Source organism: Saimiri boliviensis, chromosome X (assembly GCF_048565385.1).
Source record: "Saimiri boliviensis isolate mSaiBol1 chromosome X, mSaiBol1.pri, whole genome shotgun sequence".
In the NCBI taxonomy this organism is placed as follows: domain Eukaryota; kingdom Metazoa; phylum Chordata; class Mammalia; order Primates; family Cebidae; genus Saimiri; species Saimiri boliviensis.
The window spans coordinates 53,894,862-53,915,625 of NC_133470.1; the positions used below are offsets into that span (position 1 = coordinate 53,894,862).

General features: G+C 50.4%; 1 protein-coding gene across 3 annotated transcripts; it reads right to left on the reverse strand.

The window, feature by feature from the left end:
- Nucleotides 1-5,220: 5,220 nt before the first annotated feature.
- On the reverse strand, nucleotides 5,221-20,392 carry AMER1 (APC membrane recruitment protein 1). 3 transcript variants are annotated; one of them, XM_074391376.1, is made up of 2 exons: nucleotides 20,252-20,392; nucleotides 5,221-8,783 (listed from the first exon to the last, which is right to left on the reverse strand). In XM_074391376.1, exon 2 carries the CDS (start codon nucleotides 8,683-8,685, stop codon nucleotides 5,278-5,280), a length of 3,408 nt encoding a protein of 1,135 aa, XP_074247477.1. In that variant the 5' UTR covers nucleotides 8,686-8,783; nucleotides 20,252-20,392; the 3' UTR covers nucleotides 5,221-5,277. The 3 variants fall into 3 exon arrangements, with proteins under 3 accessions (XP_074247477.1, XP_003941002.1, XP_074247476.1); XM_003940953.3 differs by lacking the exon at nucleotides 20,252-20,392 and adding an exon at nucleotides 19,540-19,688; XM_074391375.1 differs by lacking the exon at nucleotides 20,252-20,392 and adding an exon at nucleotides 19,382-19,507.
- Nucleotides 20,393-20,764: the final 372 nt, after the last annotated feature.

The window sequence follows — 20,764 nt, forward strand, 5'->3', positions numbered from 1 at the left end:
CGATTGAGCAATCAGCAGGAAGTACACACCTTTGTCTCCTGGCTGGGAGGTAGACCACATACTTGCAGAAACTGAGGCTAATTTTAGAAGTGCTAGCCAACCCCTGGCAGTGTGTGGGGACTTAAGGGGCAGGTCTTAGGGCATAGAAGGTGTGATGGAAACTTTACCAATACGGCATCTGACTGCGATGTAGGGCATGGCTTGGATGCAAAACTGCAATTTCCTCTGCTTTCAATTTCGGCTCTGGCTTCTGTTTCCCCTGCTAGGTTCTCCCCACTCCACCTCCATCCACCACCTCTTGGGTTTCTCAATTTCTCTCCAAGGGCAAACCCAACAACCATAGGTTACAGGCACACTACTGTGGAACAAACCACAAGAATGCACATTAGTGACTGAGGGGTTCACTCTTGAACCCAGAAGTTTATTAGCATTCAGCAAAGAAGTATATGTTGTTACAAACAGGCAGTGCATCAAGATATCCAGATGTCAGTGAGAGCTAGAAGTGGGGAGGTCAGAACCCAGGTGATTCTGGGATGTCTCAGGGATGGAGAAGGGGACGCTTAGGTACAGCCAGGGGCCACACTCCCCTTTCTGCACTGGGAGAGAAATAACTCTTACACCTGGGGTAATGATGTACTGCAGTTCCTAGTTTCTTCCCTGCTTCCTCCAGCCATTTTATTTAACATGACCTAAATATACATTCCTGTTTTATTTCCCCCACCCCCATGTACAGCAGGAAAAATAAGCACCAATAATAATAACAATAATAATTAAAGTCCTGCCTCTCAATAGATCCAACCCTCACACATATACATACCATGTGGATTTTCTTCTTTGGAGTGACTATAGGATTGGAAAGTGGGGGAATAGGCCAGCAAGCCATTACCCTGAAAGTCACTGTTCCCCAAAGTACCATCCATGTGTGAGCTGGAGCAGGGCAGGGGAAGGGGAATGGTGGTGGTGGGAGGGGAGAGATTCCCCCAAAGCAGCAAGAGGGGTGAAGGAGTTCCCCAAAGCCTCTTCTGGGCAAATGTCACAATCAACTGAGCTCCTGGGAAGTCCCACACAAGGGTTTCCTCAACGAGATGGTAAATTCCTGATAGTGCAAGCATCATTGCCATCTGTCTCCCACAACTTCTTGAGGAAAGGGGACATGGTTGAAACCCCCTGCCTTCCCCATTGGGTGGAGAATGTCCCCAAAATGCTCCTTTGGAGAAACTCAACAAGACAAATAGCACAATATGGGCACTCTGGTTTCAAAACGAAAGCACAAAACATAAAAAGAAAAAAAAAATAAGATACATGAGTACCCTCAGAAGATCTAGACATAGGGAAAGAGGGTTCAGAAGAAAGAAAAACATAAAATAAAGCCAGAAAATGACAAGCTGTCTACCAGGTTCCACACGCCTGAGTCAATTGGCGTTTGTCTTCAGTACCTGGGCATCTTCTGCTGTCCCTATCATGTGGGGAGGGAACGGACAGTGTGATACAGCTAAAGTAGGGAGAGGGGAAGAGGGAGGGCCCTAGGCAGTTGAGATGCCAGCCCTCTGCACAAGCAGCAGCAATTTTTGTGTCATTAATGTTTTGTTTAAAACTGTAAACAGCACCGCTTAAAAATAAATCAGAAAAGAACAATTGATAAACATTGTTTTCCATGAATATAAAATGCAAACAATACAAAAATAGATAATTGACTTTTGATATATATATATTAAAAACAACTTGAATGCAACATACACATGGGTAAACTTGAAGTCTCCCTGCTAAACCCCATGCCTCCCTCTAGCAACTGGGCCTGGGGTCTGAGGGCAGGTAGGGTGGTGGCACTGGCACAGGTAAGAAAGCTGCTGGCAGCAGGATGAAGGGTACGCACCCAGCCTCCTGAGTGTGTGAAGCTACTTCCCTTCTTGGCATAGGACTAAGGAGAGAGAGAGACCGGTGTTTATTGAAGCCGTTATCCTGGCAGTCCTGTGGCCTGGTACCCAAGCTGAAGCCAGATAGGTAGGGCTGGCTCTAACTGGGCCCCAAAGCAGGGCTTCCTTGGGACTCGGAAGCACCAGGAAGCTGGCATCCTGTCCCTGGGAGAGGCCCACTGGGTGGCCTTCTCTTTCCACATTCACTGGTCCTCCAAGGACTAGTATCATCTGGGAATTCTCAGGACCACAGCTGTCTGGCACTAGGCCTATTGGGTAACAAGACGAAGGCAGCTGCTTCTACTAAGTCCAATTTTCCCTTAAAGTCGCATCCAAAAGCATTATTCCAGGACCTTGCAATGGAGACGTGGTGTTCATCTAGTCATAGTCTTGGAGGTCTGGACATGATATCAACAGTTTTATTGGTCTGGGGCATATTTGCTGCCGCCCAAGACAGCGCTGGTCTGTGTTTGGAAAGAGGTCTGAAGCTTGGCTGGCTCTCCCAATATCACCCTGTGTTGCCATCACCATGTGTCCCCAGACAGGTCTTCCTTCCTCCTCTAGGCTGCAGCTGAGCTTCAGCCATAAACTGCTCAGCTCTAGAGATTCAAAGGAACCTGCCTCTGCAGTCACATATCCTGATTGCCCCACTTCAGGTGGTAAGGATCCTGTCCCTGGGCTGGCTGGGACAGTGAAGGGACTTGCAGGCAGCAATGCTGTCCAAACCATGAACTCTCACTCAGCCCCAGGCCCTACTCTGTGGTGTGTGACCTTCCAAAGCCCATCAAAGTATGTCAGGGCTATGCCAGTGCCCCTCAGAGGCAATGCCTCATGCTGCCATCCTGACCCTGAGGGCAGCTCTCAGCCCTTAGCCAAAGGTTGACCACCTCCTTTTTATCTTCCCAGATAGGCTGGTGGCCCTTCTCCAGCAGGATCTGGAGGCTGGTGATGGCTCTACTGCCTGCTGTGGCTGGCACAGTCCACATGCAAACAGGAGCTCAAGCTGCCCTGAAAGAAGAGGCAAGAGGTGGGTTTTTTCCCTGTTGTAAAGGCATTTGGTGAGTGTTTGCTTCCTGCCAAACAGCTAGGCCAATTCCAGCCCCACCTTCCCAGAGCAGCTTTGGTAAGAGGCCAGAAAGTTGGAATTTGGGCACTTCTCTCTCGGAATGCTGTGCTTGGGGTAAAGAGGGCCTTCCTCACCCTCTTTCATTCTCCAGCTCCACAACCAATAACATTTCTTCACAATGTATTTGTAGCCAAAGTCAGCCTGAAGAGCTGGTCTGGGTCTCTTGAGGAGTGATGTTAGTGCCATGCAAATTCATGTGGTGTTTCCACTGGTGCAGCTTCTACCAGCCAGGTCGACTATTTGTGGGTAAGGGCACCAAGCCGACCTCAATCTGAGAAATGGTGACAAAGACCAGCATGGACACATCCCCTGGCCAAGAAACAGTTTGCCCACAAAGTCACCTTGACTTAGGGGGCAAACAGCATCTGTTCCCAAGCTAAATTGCCGTATCTCAGGAATGGCAAGAACCCTGTTGACTTCTTCTCTCAACAGGCCTGGAGATGGATGGGTTGTGGGGCAGGGGCAGGGGATGCAATAATCATAATTTGAGCAAACAAAGCCAAGCAAAAAAATGTTCCAGATGCCATTTCCAATAAAGACATGTAAAAGGAGCCCTCTCCTATGGGTGATTAATGAGAGGCTGAGCTTGCCAAGATTCGCCTGTTCCAATGTCTTCCTGACAGCGAGCTCTTCCCCATCAGTATTTCCAACCTAGTTTAACATGAAAACTGTGTGGATGCAGGAGAAGGGAGGGCGCCATTCATTCCATAAAGAGCTGCAACTGCCATGCAAATCAAAAGTCTTGAAGCTTGGCAGAGTGAGGGTAGATCACAGTCTTTCTTTCCTCCCAAGAAGCCCTGTCTTTTGATGATGCTAAGGACTTGGCTAATTAGATGAAAGCTCTTTAAAGGGCCCAGAACAGCAGCTGAGATGCCTTTGGTATCCTGTCTTGGAAGTACAAGCCTGGGGCCCTTATTTCAGAGTCCAAATGATGGGGTGGGCAAGGCTAAAGGAACTTTTTGTGTTGGGAGGCTTGAGAAGGGAGTAGTTTTCCCTTTTAAGAAACTGAGATACCTCAAGCTCTGCAAAGTCTAAAATCCCCTCTATTGCTGGCTGTGAAAAAGGGACCCTCATTTTCTATCTTTCCCCTAAACCCCACAAAAACCCAAGCCCCTATATTCAAGCCTAATTTAGGTTGCTTCTCTTCCCTTATATTAATTAAAAGACCATGTTCCTTGTGATGAGATTATGAAAACTACCTTTAGAGGAAAAAAGAACAAAAATTCAAAAGCATCTGCAACTCAAGGAGTCACAGGCTTAAGAGAAGAAGGAAAAAAAAATCCTATCATTCCAGAGTTCAAGACTCTATGGCAGTGTCCACAATAGAACCTTGTTTTATCTTCTGTTTGCAGATGGATAAATTTTATCACTCCATCAAGAGGATTAGTGTTTTTGCCTTTAACCTGAGCTATGGCAGTACAGGCTAAAAGGCCCCCATCTGGTCATGATGCCAAAGTCCACAGCAATAGGCAGTGAGACACATGCTACTTGATCCTCTCTAAGGACAGCTAGCTGGGATGAATAGCTTATAGTCATCTGATGTAATGATGGCAGCTATGCCAAGGCCAAAAGTAATAGGGGTGGGGAGGATCTGTATCATAATTTCACATTGCTAATAGCAAATAAGACCCCCATTCCCAAGCAGGAGGCAGTGCAGACTTGGCTGCTAATCAGTGGTTCATCATTTATTGCGGGGAAGGGGTAGGGGGCACTAAAGGTTTAGCCTGTGTAAAGGATGCATGCTATATATGTGTATGAGTGTGTGTGATTGTGTGTGTGTGTATCTATATACACTATACACACACACACACACACACACACACACCGTGTGTGTGTATAGTGTATATAGATACTATATATATATATATTTATGTGTGTGTGTCTATATATATATATATATATATATATATATATATATGAAATCACTAACTTGGCAACTGGAATAGGCACAAAATTACAGCATCCCAAACCCGGCGTGGGTCACAAGAAGAAACCCCAAAAGCAAAAACTGGAGTGCAGTAGCAGCAGCAGCCTCCCTGGGCAGATGTACTTGAGTTGGATGTGGCCATAGATGGCAGAAGAGGGAAGTGAGAAAACTAAGGTGAAAACTCCTAAGAGTTTTCCTTGGCCCAAAGGATTTTCAAGTTAAACAGCAACCCCCACCCTCCCACCCCTCTGCCCAACCCCTGATCCCCATTCACATGCTCAGGCCCTGTGCCCCCACTCCAGAATTGATAACTACTTGGCTAGTTTTCCATTCATGGCAGTGGAGGAGTAGCTGGTGGCAAGAGAGGCACCTTGCTCGGGACTCTCCTTTGATAGGTCAAGGCTGGAAGGCCCATAGTGAGTGGGCTGAGGCTGGGGGTGCTCAGGCCGGACCCTGGGCAGCTGAGGAATGCCATGGGTGATGCCCACAGGCTTGGCCTGGGGCAGAGGGCTGGGGCTGAAGCCTCCAGAACTTGAAGAGCAACTGGGCTCATCAACAGGCAGCAGCACATCTCGAGGCCTGGCCCTCATACTCTGGGAGGCCTGTGGCTGGAGGTTATAACAAAGGCCCATGGGCAGGTGTAGGTGTGAGGGACGAGCTAGCTGAGGCCCGGATTCCTCAGGTGCTCTCGACTCTGGCACTGATAGCGACATTGACGTGGTCATAGGAGGTATGCAACAGGTTGCCTGCCCATATGGAGACTGGCTGGAAGGCCTGTCCAACTGGTTGGGGTTTACCCAGGCAGGGCCTGGTCCCACTGGAAGAGGACAAGGAGCCCAAGAAGGCCAATCATAGGCCCCTGGGGGTTCAGTATAGAGGGAAAGGGGACTGTCTCGGCCCCATTCTCCTTCTTCCTCCTCTTCATCTTCTTCATCTGAATCTTCCTGCTGGGCCTGAAGTTCATCAGACTCCAAGTAGCCCTGGGCCAAGTGGGAATTGGAGAGCTCCATCTCCAGGGTCTCTGCAGTGTCGAGGGAGCGGCTTCTCCTGTTGAGGGCCATAGCAGCAGGTGGAGGTCGAGGGTGCATGCCAGGAAGTCCTAGGTATCGAGGGAGGCTGCTCACACCCCAGGGCAGGCCTTGATAGAATCGACTGTGGTAGTTGTTGAAGGCATGCTTGTGATAGTAGCCCAGCTCAAAGGCTTCCAAGGAGGCTGCAAGATCTTCTTCATTGTGGAACTCAGGATTCTCTTCACACTTGCCTTCCCCATCCCGTTCCACATCAGCAATGTCAAAGGTCACCATGGGAGGCAGCTCAGGGAGGTTTTGAGTGAAAGATGAGTCAGAGTCAGAGCTGCAGGACATGCTGGAAAAGAGGTTCCCATTGCTGGTGAACTCTACCAGCGCCTGTGAGAAACTCACAGTGGCATTCCCTTCCTTCTCAACCTCTTCTTCCTCTGGATCTTCAGGGGGTGAATAGGTAGGGTAGGCCCTCCTGGGAGATCCTCCAAAATTTGCTTCTTGCACATCTGGCTCAAACATGGCATCACTCTGGAAGAGCTGCATCAGGCAGGTACTTTGATCTTTCTTGGAGCAGGTTCCTTCAAAACGCTTCTCCAGAGGACGGAAGTCCCTCCAGTCTGGCTCACTGCTCGCAGTGGTGGGGAAAGCTGAGGTAATTCCCCGGTGGGAAATCTGCGAGGCCCCTGATACCCCTGCCACCAGGCCCATCACTGATGGGCCTAACGGCCTCATCTGATACTCTAAGATGGGCTTCTCTTGTCGGATCTGGGCCTCTCGGACTTGAGCCTCTCTAGAACGAGCCTCTCGGACCTGGGCTTCTCGGGTTCTGGCCTCCCTGGCATGACCTTCCCAAGTGTGGGCCTCCCTGGCATAGGCTTCCTTGCCATGAGCTTCTCGAGTATAGACCTCCCTGGTGTGGGCCTCCCTAGCCTGAGCTTCTCGGGCACGTGCTTCCCGGGCCTCAAGCTGCTCCCGACGAAGCTCCCAATACAACAACTGTTTCTGGATGGTCACTAGCCGTTCCTCCTCTGTCTCCATTGCCCCAGGTGGCCGGGAGGAAGAAAAGGGCTCAAAGTTCAAGAAGGGGTCAAACATCTCAGAGCTTCGACCATGGAGGTCATAAAGGCAGTCATCCCCAGGTGGAGAGTTCTCAAGACTGTCATCTGGCTCATAAAACTCATATAGGGCATCTCCACTGTAGCTGTCTCGGGGCAAACAATCCCTGCGGACAAGCCCCAGGGTCTCACCTGAATCATCCTCAAATCCAGGTGTAGTGGAGTCATAATAACCTTCATCACTATTGGGGGCAGACTCTTGCTGGTCACTCTGAGGAGTCAGAAGTTCCCCAGGAGATAGGCCAGGATAAGGCCTAACTGGGTCAAGGAGCATGCAACCGTGGTGGCCTGGGGATGTGGTGGGATGGTAACCCAGGTTCATATTGGGCCTTGGATACATCTGGGCAGTTGCCCACAGGTATTCTAAGTCATCGTCTTCTTCCTCCTCCTTAACCTCCTCTTCTTCCTCCTCTAATTCCACCTCTTCTTCCTCTTCTTCCTCCTCATCATCATCATCTGGCAAGGCCATCTCCTCTCCACCTCCTTGGTAGGTCACCAGGCAGGAACTTCGCTTGGTCCCATCTCGGTTTGCTCTCTGGCCCCCAGAGGCCATGCTGTCTGTCATACTGTCCATGTCCTGTTCTGCTATAATGTCACCACAACCTGTCAATGAGTCAAAGCTTTTCAGGGATGTCACATCCCCAAACAAGAGGCTCAGCTGGTCACCCACAGGGCCATTGGGTGGGTTTACCTCTCCTGCTACCACCTTCTCCCCTGTTTCTGGGCTATGGGGCTCCTCTATGCTACTGGCTTCAGGCGCAGGCATGGGTTGCACATGTGCTGAGGCACAGGCCTCCATGGGTTTTTCTGGATCTTTACAGGCCACTGTCTCAGTAGCTGGTGGAGAAGGCTCTGGTGTTGGAGAAATTTTTGGCCCAGGGACATCTTGAGGGGTAGCATTTTCCTTTCTAGGGACTTGGAAGGTCTCCTCAGAGCAGGACACCCAAGGGACTGAGCTCACGTGCTCATGAGGCCTGGCTCTGGCCTTCTTAGGCCCCTTAGCCCCTGGCTCACTTTGCTCAGCCCCAGTGACCTTGCTCTTCCGATGACGGCGAATACTGCTAAAAAAGCCTTTTAGACCTTTCTTTGGCTTGGACATAGAGGGAACCTTCTCAGCCCCAGCTTTCTCTGTGGTTCCAGCCACAGACGTCTTACATCTGGAGCCTGTCTCCAAAGCCCCATGGGCACTCTGAGAGCTGGGAAATTGGCAGGGTAACTCAGGCAAAGGCAGGGAGAAGCCAGTTCCTTCACTAACAACATCTTCAGAGCCATGGGTTGCTTCACTCAGGCCATCGTGGGTCTTGCTCTTGCTGAGACCTTTCTTGGAGCTGCCTTTCCCAGAACCTTTGCTCCGTCCCCCTCCAAAGAAACTAGGCAGAGTACAGATACCCTTCTTGCCACCAAAGAGTTTCATGGCAGTTTTCTTCAGCCTACCTGGGCCGGATGAAGATGGCTCTGAAGTTGGTCCTTCTGTCGCTTCGGCTGCCTTGTTCTTGGCTCCTTTTTCTGCCATTTGTTCATGAGTACTCCCAGAGGCTGCAGCTCCCTTGGCCTGAGCAGCTTCATCCTTTCGGGTCTCCATGATGATGTGGACGACTGAGGTATGCCCAGCTGGAAATGCAGCCTCAGGCTTCCAGGCACTGTTACAACATGATCACTCAGGAAGCATCACAGTGGGGTCTGGAGGAGATGGGAGAGACAAAGACAGAGAGACTAGTGAGCAAGCATCCAGGCTGGGTTTCCTCTCATGGGACATCAGGCTTGAGTGGAATGAAAAATCAGGGCAAATCTTAATCTATTCCATATGCTTGGCTTGCTGGGCCAGCTCCCTCTGGGCCCCAAGGCAGCAAAACTCTACACTGAGCAAGAAGCCTGCACTCCCTGCCGTCTTGCTGGGTCCACTCCCTTCAGACAATCCTAGCTCAGGGGAACACTGGGTAAAGGGATATGCAGATGTGTGAAAAGCCTAATGGTGCTATTGACTATAAGAGGTATTATCAACTATCAAAGGGGATGAGGATAGGGAGAGGCAAGAAAGGCAAAAGGGATGTTGGCTCTAACATCACAGAATTTTTAGAAAGTATCTGGCAAAACAGTCCATTGAATCCTCACAGGGTTCTGCTAGATTCAGGCCTCAGTTTCACATTAGTCTGGGCTCTCACTGACATTTTGTCTGAGACTGAAAAGTGGACCTGAAGTTTCACTTCTTGTCCACAGATTCCTAAATTGCCTGCAGAACCATGCTCAGGCCTTCAGAACCTCAGAATAGGAGCCTCACAGATCCACAAACTAGGTCTGCAATCTAGGACCTGCTAAGACAATGAAATGGGGGTCTCAAGAAAGGTACTTTCTGGGCTTCAATATTCGCCATCCAAGAGGCCTACCAACATCTTTCCCTCAGAAAGGTGTTATGAGGGTGGATCTAAGCCAGACCCCCTGTTGCCTGTCCTACTGGGAAGACATTTTAATGTGGTCATCAGTGGAACCCTCAATTCCACTTGAAGACCATGAGGTGGACTGTTCTCCTGTACTCTCCTCCTCTGAACATTTTTGTTCTCAAAATGTCAGCTCCCTATCTAGGAAGGAAACTCTAAAGGCACTACATGATTCATATTCCTGGCATGTGAGATAGGTTCCCAATGGCTTTTTAAATAAATATACCTGATGTAAGCCACACCTTCTGGTCAAGGCTCTCAATTCTCCAAATGCCCAAATACCAACAGAGATGGAATAAAAACAAGACATAGCCACTACCCACCACAACATACCTCTGCAACTCTGGTCATCGGCTAGCTCAGGGATCAGCCTGCTAAAACCTGATGACCCCTCCCTGGGAAGTCCCTCACCAATGTGTCCCCTCTCTGTAGAGTAACCACCAGCAGATGGGAGATCCGGGAGGAGAGGGGAGAGGGGAAGGGGAAGGGGATTGGGAGGGAAGAAAGAGGAATAAAGAGAGAGATAGGCAAGCACCCTTGGTCCAGGAATAGCTGACTGGGACACCAGGCCTGTGATTGGTTGCCACAGTAATAAGACTCACACATTCACTTGAAATGGAAGACTGTGGACCAGCACTGAGGGTAGAAAGAGGCTGGCAGCTATACTCTAGCCTTAGAGGCCCTGGTTGTGTCTTGCAAACATTAATTTGTGCCTGCTGCCTTGCTTGTCATGACGCTTGAATCACTTGGATCATGTGATCATCCAAGCTTCCATCAAGAACACTCTGCATAACTGAATATTAAGACTGGAGCAAGATAACAGCTGGTTATCTAGAAAAGAAAAGAGCAGGTGAAAAGAGGAGTTCATTTGAACCTCTCTGTGGAGAGATTTGCATTGCCATTTGCTCAGGTTAGAAATTTTTCTGTGACATATTTTGACATCACACTGGTCCAACTCAGCCCTGCAACTGATAGCCCTACAATAGACAGCGCCCCCTCCCACCTCCAAATACACACACAATCATACCTAAACACACAATTACCCAGTTTTCTGCCCCTGAGTCTGGTGAGAATAGGGGCCTTATCATGTCTGAGTGCCTCATTTTCCACAGCACATTTTTACCTCAGCCTTAAAATTACTGCTAAGGTTATCATCACAGTATTGGTATTGGGGATAGGGGAGTTAGGGTGGCAGTACTGGAATTGTTTGTGAAATTCTATTCCTCTCTGGAATTCAGTGCTGCAGGGCAGGCAAAGAAGGGAGAACTCCCAGCCTTTGCTTCTAGAAAGCTCTTAGGCTAACAGGAGAGTCCTATACATAACAGTCTGTTAGGAACTGAACCATACAACAGGAAGTGACTGGAAGACAGGAGAGCGAGGTGAGCATTACCTGAGCTCCACCTTCTGTCAGATCAGCAGAGGCAGTAGATTCTCAGAAAGAGTGTGAACCCTATTGCAAACTGTGCATGCGAGGATTCTAGGTTACACTCTCCTTATGAGAATCTAACAAATGCCCGATCATTTGAGATGGAGCAGTTTTAACCCAAGACCATTCCCCTCTCTGTCCGTGGAAAAACTGTCTTCCACAAAATAGGTCCCTGGTTTCAAAAAGGTCGGGGACCACTGCCTTCAAGAATAGCCCCTGTTATTTCTCAAGCTGGTTGGTGGAGTATCATTCTTTACACCCTGTAAACATATTCCGAGATAAATGTGAAAGGCAGAAAGACACTCCTTAAGCTGTGAAAAGCTGCCTTGAGGTGGCATTCAATCTGGGTCTTGTCAGGGAAGAGGGAGTGGCAATGGCAGTGATTTAGGGGAAGGGGTGCTTGTGACTAGTAAGTATGTCTGGGCCTCAAAGAAACTCTAAGAGCCAAGTGAAAAAGTTTATGGGCCTAGACATCCTTGTGAATCAAAGGCTGACTTGTCCTGCTGGGTTTGGGGCTGGAGTTCCTGGGAACAGAGGGATTAGGCAAATTGAATCACAAAGAAGGCTGCTTTCCTGGAGGCAAGCCCACTTCAGGTCCACCTGCCCTTCTGTATGCTGGGGAGGGTTGGTTATGGAAAAAATGGTGAGGATGGCTCTCTAAAGAGTTGGCCAGTTCTGCGCTGGAATCAACTCTGTCCAGCTATGGGAAATCCAGCAAGTTTTTTCACATGTTTATGCCTCAGTTTCCTTAACTGTTAAATGAGGCTATTGAGAGTGCCTACCTCTTAAGGCTATTATTGTAAGAAGTAAAACCAATGCACATAATGTACCAAATCAAGTGCATTACATTGCAGAAGTGCAAAACATTATAGTAACTAACTTTTATTCATATTTTCTTCAAACTATGGTAGGACAATTCCTAGAAGTAAAATCATCTCAGTCAGGGTTGAGCAGGGTGCTCCCTAGGGCTCTGTGGGTAAGTCACCAAACCTTCTTGGTGCTCAGTTTCCCCAAATGGCAAATGGTAAATGAAGATAACTGTGTGGTGATGTCTTAGGAGGCTTTACTTGCTCATTCAGCCAACTTTTGATATTCAGGGACCTAAAAGAGTCAGCAACTGGCTAGCAGCCAAAGATTACCTGGGATTTTCAACTAGCCAGGTTCTGTAGCCCAGGTCAAACTCAGCTAAAAGTACCAACATCAAAAGAAATGCAAATCGACAATACCCTCAGGGTATTTACAGCTTTACCCTCAGGGTATTTACCCCACTCCCACACCCCCCATTTGCCTCCTCAGCTACCCACTAATCAGGCCTGGTTGGGGATGGCAACTCCTTGTCACAGAGAAGGAAATTGTGCCTAGACTTGGGAGAAGACTTGTCCAAGGTCACATAGTGTAATGGTGACAAAACCACACTAGCTCCCAGGACTGTTGAATCTCCGTTTCATGCTACTCTGCTGTATTGTGCAGGCCACCAATCAAAGGAGGAAGACTGAGCGACAGAACTGCAAAGGTTCCCCTCATATCAGTAGGAACTGTAATCTCCCACTCCCATCCCACCTCTGTTCCAGTCCAGCTAAGCCTTCTTTGCCGCATTTCCAGTCCTCACTGGTTGCCACCATTCGGGCCCTACGAAGCACATTCCAGAAAGCCTGCTGACATCAGAATGTAGGGGCCAACAACCCAGCCTGTGGTTGCTCTCCTCACCAGCAACCCCACCACCACTCTTCTCAAACTACAGGACATGTCACTCTACTCCCTTTTTCCTTAAGCAATAGGTTTGAGTGGCCCCAAAACCAGAAACCTACCAACATGGACAAAGATGCAGAATTTGAGCTATTTAAAGAGAATGATTTCTCAGATTACCTGGAACTTCAATGATCTATTTCTAAAACCCATAGCCAAGTACTATTTGCTCAGGGCCTGAAGGAAGGCTTGCTTGTCTTGGTATCCTCTGATGGAGCTGCAGAGGCAGCTGGCAGAGCCCCCCTCAGCTACACCTGCAACCACTCCTCCTCTAATTTCCAGCCTTCCTGCTGAGGGGCACCTCCTGCCCGGGGGCATCTCACCAACTCCAGATGCAGCAAGACCCCAAACTGGGACTTCTCTCCTCTGCCCCTATTCCCCCACCAGCCCCCTCAACTGACTTGTTCACATACTGAGCTTCATGTAATTCATTCATCTCTCTCAAATGGACCCTCCTTCATCTTACAGTCACTACATCTAGCACATAGCAGGAGCTCAAACAACGCTGATTCAACTGAATTCTAACTCAGCTGAAGTTTCTTGGCCCAGAACTGGACTGTCAGCCTCACCTTCTATTGGCTGTGTGGTTTGAGAAAGTGGCCTAACCTCTCTGAAACTCAAATGCCTTATCTGTAAAATGAAGAAAATGCTATTTATCATGCAAGATTGTGGTAAGAATTAGAGATGATCAATGTAAAAGCAAACTGATAACTAGATACTAAGTGGATATTCAATAAAGGGCCCTCATAATGAGGCCACTTGCAGGCACCTTTTCCTCTCCATCACCTCAACTGCCACCCCACATTCTCCAAAGGTGACATGGCACAAGCCTCTTAGCTGAGCTCCCTCTAGTCCCTCCCTGCTGCAAACCCCTTGGCTCCCCGCTCTGATTTTATCCATCCTGTACACTGTTGCCAGATTCATTTTCTTACAACCCCTATTTCAGCACATCACTCCTCCATTTACCAAATTATTCTGCATTGCCTATAGGATAAGAGCCAAACCTCTATGTCTGATGTCGATGGCTTGCTCTTCCTGAGTGCCCCTTGCAAGTTTCTCAGCTTTGTTTCTCTGCCTCTTGGCCCCAGCCCCAAATACACAGGTGCTTGCCCAGTCTGGGAGATGTGGTAATCCACATACCACCTCTCCCTAGAAATGGGCTTTCCTGGCGAGTCTTCTTAGTGCCCCAGGTTTCTCCTCAAGCTCTTGAGGTCCCCTCCCTGCCCAGCTTCCCTTGAATGACAGGGCTCTTACTTACCATTCCCATCCCAGGCTCCCAAGCTTTCTTAGAGAGAGGTGTATCTGAGGTGGGTACCATGCCTGCCTGCATAGGCTTCCACTAAGTCGGTACTAGACCAGCTAGAGAGTGAGATCAGACATGCACCAACTCTTCCCCACCCCCTGTTCAAATGAAGAACAGGAGAGGAGCTAACTCCAGGGAAACAGATGTGACAGAACTGCTGAGGAAACCCTACAGAGGAGCAGCTGGGCCAAATGAACAATGGAGGCCTCTGACTTTCCCATGTGTCCACTCCTCTCTACTAACCATGCCCTGTGGGAAAGGCCAAGTGAGGAAACTGAGGCTTGGGAGGGGACTAGGAGGATGTGATTTGAGGAAGAACTCGATTTGAATTGGGGACCAGGAGCTTTGGACTTCTCTGTAAACTTGAGCAAATCCTTTCCCTGTTTTGGACCTCAGTTTCTTCATCTAGAAATGAATGAGAGATTGGATCAGGGACTCTGCTTGCTCCAGGTTGCCCTGAAAGGTGGAGGAGTGATCCTGTGCCCAGTTTTCTACTGGCTGCTGAGTCAGGAGGCATAGCAAGGAACACCGGATCGGCTGTGGGGGTCCTAGGTCTTATTGGCGGACCTGTTATCTAGCTGGTTGGACCTAGTTCACCACTTCAGGACAGAGGTGCACTGTAGCCCAGCCTCACTCCTTGCACCACCTCTCAACATTTTGCTCTTTCAAAATGCACTGGGGCTGGCCTGTGAATATTTCCAATATATCCAGAAAGGAAGGGGCCCAGAACTGGTCATGCCATTCCTCACTCCCCTGAAAAGAGCCACAGCCCCCGGCAAGAAGGCCAAGCAGATGGAGAGGAAGGGTTAAGGCATGCTGACTGGAGATGGAAGTTTAGTATCCATATCTGCTTGGAAGCCCAGCAGGGGGAAAAAACCATAGGAGATGAAAGCAATGAAAGCTCTATGATTTAAAAAAAAAATGCAGATCAAAGGGTCACAAAGGGCCCTGCAACAGCCGTGTGCCTGCCTATGACCACACCATGCCCTTCAGGCCATTTTCTCCATTGTTCATATTTTCCCCTAATTCCAAAAGGGTGGAGGGAGCAAAGTACTCTTAATAGGCTGGCACCTGTACCTCTGTAGTGGTTCTGGCTTCCCTGCCTGCCTTTGCTAGAAATACACATGCACAGGTTTGAAAAATAAGACAAAGCAGTGGAGATGGAAGACTCTGAGATTATTTAATTCAGAGAACAGAAGCTGGGGGTGGAGAGAGAGTTTAATGTCTATGAAATTTCTATCGGATTATTAAGCAGAAGAGCAATGGTGGCCAGCTGCTCTCAGCTCCTTCCCCCACACACACACATACACACAAACACACGTGCAAGGTTTAACTACAGCATGAAAGGCTCAGAATAGCCCTGAGAATGAACTGGACAATGAGGCAGGTGACCCAGGAATGAGTGACACAGAAAGGCTATGAAATATTGCCATGGGGGTTAACCCTTTATCACCCACTGCATCTGCCCAGACAGGATTGAGGCAGGGAAACTGAAATAACATTGCACATTATCTCTTCTAGCCTCAGATAGCTTATCTGTTAAGCAAGTGGGGCTGGAAACCCCTTCTCCCTCTTGATTCTACCTGCCAGGCTTGCTGCTTTTTCCTAGTGGAGCAGGGTTGTTTACCCCATACACACTATCCAAGAGTGGAGATGTAACAGTTCTTGAGAAATTTTGTTTTTTGAGACAGGGTCTTGCTCTGCTGCCTAGGCTAGAGTGCAGTGGCATGAACAAGGCTCACTGCAGCCTTGATGTCACAGGCCCAAGAAATCCTTCTGCCTCAGCCTTCCGAGTAGCTGGGACTACAGATGCACACCACCACCACTCCAGGCTAATTTTTTTGTATTTTTCATAGAGATGAGGCTTCACCATGTTGCCCAGGCTGGTCTCGAACTCCTGGGGTCAAGTGATCCACCTGACTAGGCCTCCCAAAGTGCTGAAATGGCAGGTGTGAGCCACCATGCTTGAGGAATTTTTTTTATTTTTTTTATTTATTTTGTTTTATTGCATTTTAGGTTTTGGGGTACATGTGAAGAACATGCAAGATTATTGCATAGGTACACACATGACAGTGTGATTTGCTACCTTCCTCCCCTTCACCTGTACCTGGCATTTCTCCCCATGCTATCTCTCCCCAACACCTCCACTATACTAGGAGGGGATCATTAGACTGACAAATTCTTCTAACTACTTCCTCTCCTTCTGAAATGTTTAGTCCCAGTAAAGCTGCAGACTAAGACCAAGAGGCAAAAGAGACATGAAACGACAGAGAGGTTCTCCTTATGAAGCTCCCAAGTTAACTCAGTCCCCTTTTCCTCTTAGGGAATGAGGGAGGTTAAGATGAGGGTGATGGTTAATGAGATCTGCATTGATTCCTGTCAATGCAGAATAGACTTAGGGAAGCAGCAGTCTATCCCTAAATAGCTGTGTGACCTTAAGCAAGCCCCTGTTGCTTTCCAAGGCTCAGGATTCCCATCTGTAAGCACAGGGGTTCAATCTGGTGCTAACCCAAGGACCAACAAAAGCCCATCAGCAGAGGCCTGGGGAACACTTCTCAGCTCCAACCATGTTGGTATTTATGCTCAGCTTCCTGCTTCTTCCTGCCTTTTTTCCCTGCAATTCCAAAAGGAGGCTGACATACTAAAACTTTCCTTTGGAGGTAACCTGCCCACAGCTCTATTTCCAGATTCAAAGGTGGCCTCTTACCTGCCTGACTTTGCAGCACGCTTCTGATCCCTTTCTAAGATCCCATTCTAAATCTCATTCAAAAAGTTCGTGTTTATTACAACATATTTATATAAAAAAACACCAACTCCCTGCCAAGTCCTTACTCTTTGATGCCCCCTTCCCCTAAAAGGATCAGATTCCCTTTCCACAGCCTGGCTTCTGGGAAACCCCACCTCAATCTCTTCTCTACCTCTGAGCCACACCATCTAAACCAGAATAGACTCAGTCACCCCCCTCACTCTGCCTGTCAACCACTCCCTCCCCTCCCATTCCTAGGTCTGCTTACCCTTTGCCTACCAAACACCTCTAATTTCTGGCAGCTTTCCAGGATGATCCCCCTGCTTATACAGATCTTTGATCTCTCTCCCTGTAGTTTGCCTCTAGGCTCATGAATCAGCAACCAAAGATATGCATAGTCTGAGGTCTGAGCATTCCAAATCCTGAGCCTGTTGTTGAGGGAGGATATATCCTAACTTCTTTTTCTTGTAATTGCAATCATCCCCCTTCTAATCCGTCCTCATTAGGCACAGTCAATACATATCTCAACTTTGAGTACCATTTCTCTAGTCACTTTCATATGAATCAGGATAAGCACAAGTTGGAAAGGCAAAGGTCTTCTCGAAAACTCTACAAAGAAAGCAAGTCCTTCTGGAACAATCATTACACTTGGCTTTGAGAGGCTTGTGGCTGAGGTCCAGGTTTTATTTACTCATCCAAATGGTTCTGAGAGAACCCAGACATCCATGATATCAGAGAGACAAAACAGAGGCAGGCCAACTTAATTATAGTCTGCCTCCTATTATGATTTAAGCCTGAATATGCCCAGGAGAAGTAGGCAGCCCTGGAGGAGTTCCGAGAAGAAAGAAGTCAACATGGGTGGGCAAGACCCAGGCAAAAAAGGCACCAAGGAAAAGGTAGGCCCAGAACCGGGGTCTGAGAAGGAAGATTTGGACAGGTGTAGGCTGAGTGGGTTTGAGTGTGGGCAAGGGAGTTACACAGAGCACATACATTAGGTGCCTGTTGGCCTGAGACAAGGCAGAGGGCAGGTCCAGCCCTGGGATGGAGATGCCTAGCTGCAAGTAGAGGTTTGTGTTGGGGCCTAATCAAGGTGGGAGGGGGTGACTGTAGTGTAATATCTGTGGTCCTGGCTCCTGTCATAAAAGTCCATATCTAGCCTTCCCCCAACTGAGGGATTTACTGGGTCTCATTGCCCCTCCTCAAAAATGCCAAAGCTTTGCCTGGGCCCTGCAGCCCACAGGGCTCTCCAAACCAGAGGTTAATCAAAGGTCCAAGAAGAGCCTACCAAGCTCCTCAGTTGCTTCCTCTGTCCTGTTCCTCAGAAAGGCCTAAGAGCTCATTGCCAGATGTGCACCGTGGTGCAGTAACTGTACAGTGGGTGGAGATGAATGAGGGGAGTCGCACTGGGGGAAGGGGCTCTGCTTCAATCCCAGTGGGGCAGGCAGCCCAACAGTGCAGTGCCCTGCCCTCCACCTTGCCCATGCCGCTGCAGCAGGCAGGCAGAGCCGCAGAGGGAGGTGTTTCTGTGCGAAACAAGGCTCGCCTTGACCCCAAGGCCCATGCCAAGGGGAGCGTGGCCAAACACAGACCAGCTCTGCGGGGCCAGTCCAGCTGCCGCCTAGGTGCTTGGGCTGTGACGCATGTGGCCGGCGCAGCCCCTCACCACTGGGGGAGCCCAAGCAAAGTCCAGCGTTCGGGCGGTCACCAGTGTCAGAAGTGTCTCCAGCAGACAATGACAGCGGCCTGGCGGGCTGGGTATGTTAAGTAACTGCGAAGTTGGAGGGTTTGGCCACCCCGCTAGCTCTCTTGTACACACAGAGATGGTATGACGCGTTTTGTACTACAATGACGGCCCCTTCGGCCTCTGGCAAGGCAATGCACCCCAAACACCGTGTCCATCGCTAATTTTAAACGGGAGGCTGCAGAGAAAAATGCGGCCAGTATCCTCCAAGGGAAAAGGAGGTGAGGCGAGGGGGGAGACAAAGCGGCCTTGCAGCTCTAACTCAAGGACTAGCTTGCGCCGCTGCTCTAACCCAAGGACCAGCGAGAGCCCGGCTGCCAGCCAGCCTGCCCGACCGCGGGGGCGGGCGCCAGATGCGCCTGGAGGCCCAGGAGGAGGGGCGCGGCTACTTGGGGCCGCAAGGCCAAGGTTCTGAAGGGAAGTGTGCAACTGAGCTCAGCCCACAGGCCCAACTTAACTCCTCAGGGGAGGGGGCAGTCTGTGGATGTCTTAATCTACTCCAAAGCCGTTCTCTGTCGGGCCCAAGCCAGCACGCCAGCTTGAGTCCGCAGAAAGGACGGACAGGCTGGAGATGCACAGGGAAGGGGAGGGGCAGCAGCCAGGCAGCCGGGGTGAGCAGTACCCATGTAAGACAGCTGTTCCAGCAAATGTGCTACAACAAAGCTGCGGAGTTCCCGGCCTACAAATGCATGGCTTGGGGTGCTGGCTGGAGGCGCCCTTCCCGGGACCGTGCGGCAGCACGTGCGGGCCCATCTCCGCCTTCCCCGAGAACCGGGAGGGATGGCCCAGGCTAGCCTGCCTGCCTATCCGCCCTCCCCAACCCCCTCCCCCCAGCTGTGGTCACTTGTGCCCAGGGGACTCACGGCCGCTCGGCCTCTCACCCGACAGTCCGCAAAGCGGGTTCCAAAGGAGAGGAGCGAGAGACCGGGACTCCGACCCGCCCAGTCCTCAGTGCACTCCTCCAGTCCATAGGAAAGAGCACGCGGGAATGCACCCGACCGCGGGCAGGCGGAGGCTCCTGGCTGTGCGCAACGCTTACCCGGCCCGGTTAGGTTCCCAGCCCGGTTATTGTCCGCTGCGCCGCCCTGGGCCGGGCTGCAGCCTCGGCTGCCGCGGCTGAGAGCGCCGCCACCGCAGCTGCTGCCGCTGCCGCCGCGGCTCCAGTCACCTCCTGCACTGACTCCCCTTCCCCAGGCTTTGGGTAGCTCCCCCATACCCCCTCCCCCCCGTACTCCATCGCCACTGGGTGGGGCATCTGCGTCCTGATTGGCAGGGGCATAACCCAATCACTATGGTGAGAAGGCGTGCCCGTCCCGCCCACTGTTTTCCTTGGTGCGTTTCTCTTTAAATGCAAATAAGTGCGGGCGTGGTGTTGGCAGGGGGCGGAGAGGGTGCGGAACCCCTGGCTGGGGCTCCCCTCTCCTGCCCCCACGCCGGGCGGGTAGTGGCATGGCTGCACCGTGGCCTCAAGGAGCCGATCCTGCCCGGATGGGGTTCACCGGATCCCTGGAGCTCGGTTTCGGTTTTCACGGACTCCCATTTCCGTGGCCGCTGTGCATTCGCTCTCCTGTGCCCTGGCCGCCACTAGGCAGTTTATTCCTCAGCTAGAGGCCGGCGGGGAGTAACGAGGCAGAGAGGCTGAGGAACTTGGGGAGACTGCAGAACCTCCTAGCACCTCGGCCTGCCCATCCTTAGTCGTGGAGACAAGGCCCTGCGGATCCTGCCCCAGACCACCAGGAGGAGGGACTCACCTGCCAGGAAAGTCAGCTGCAGCGCCTGCGCCCCAACTTCGTCCTCCTCTCTGGCACACCAGGGCCCTTAGATACCATAAAGCCCAACTTCCACCCTTTACCGACGTGTTGCCCCGACTCTGCTGCATAGAGTAGGGAAAGCCCCTCCCCACAGTTACCCAGCCTGCCGGCGACACGGGCCAATTTGGAATCCAGAGCCCCGGGCTCCCCTTCCAGGATTGCTTTCACTTTTCTTCTCTGAGATGATACCTGTTTCCATACTTTAACCCTCACCCAAATTTTCTTCCTTCTGTGGAATGTGGAGGGATTCTCCAAGGTCTCCAGAGTCCCCTTTCCCTCAATCCTTTGTGAGCCTGGCTTTGTGCAGGCCTTTTTCCCTGAAAAGTCTAAATACTAAGAGGAAAATCTTGCCTGGGTCCAAACCGGAGGTCAGCCTGAGGACAAAGTGAGGAGGCCTGTACCAGCCTTGTCTGCTACTGTGTGGGGGATGTGGCAGGGAGCCAGCCGAACTTG

Bases quoted from the DNA above. Each gene is read 5' to 3' on its own strand.
- AMER1 (XM_074391376.1), bottom strand. From the start codon at position 8,685: ATGGAGACCCGAAAGGATGAAGCTGCTCAGGCCAAGGGAGCTGCAGCC.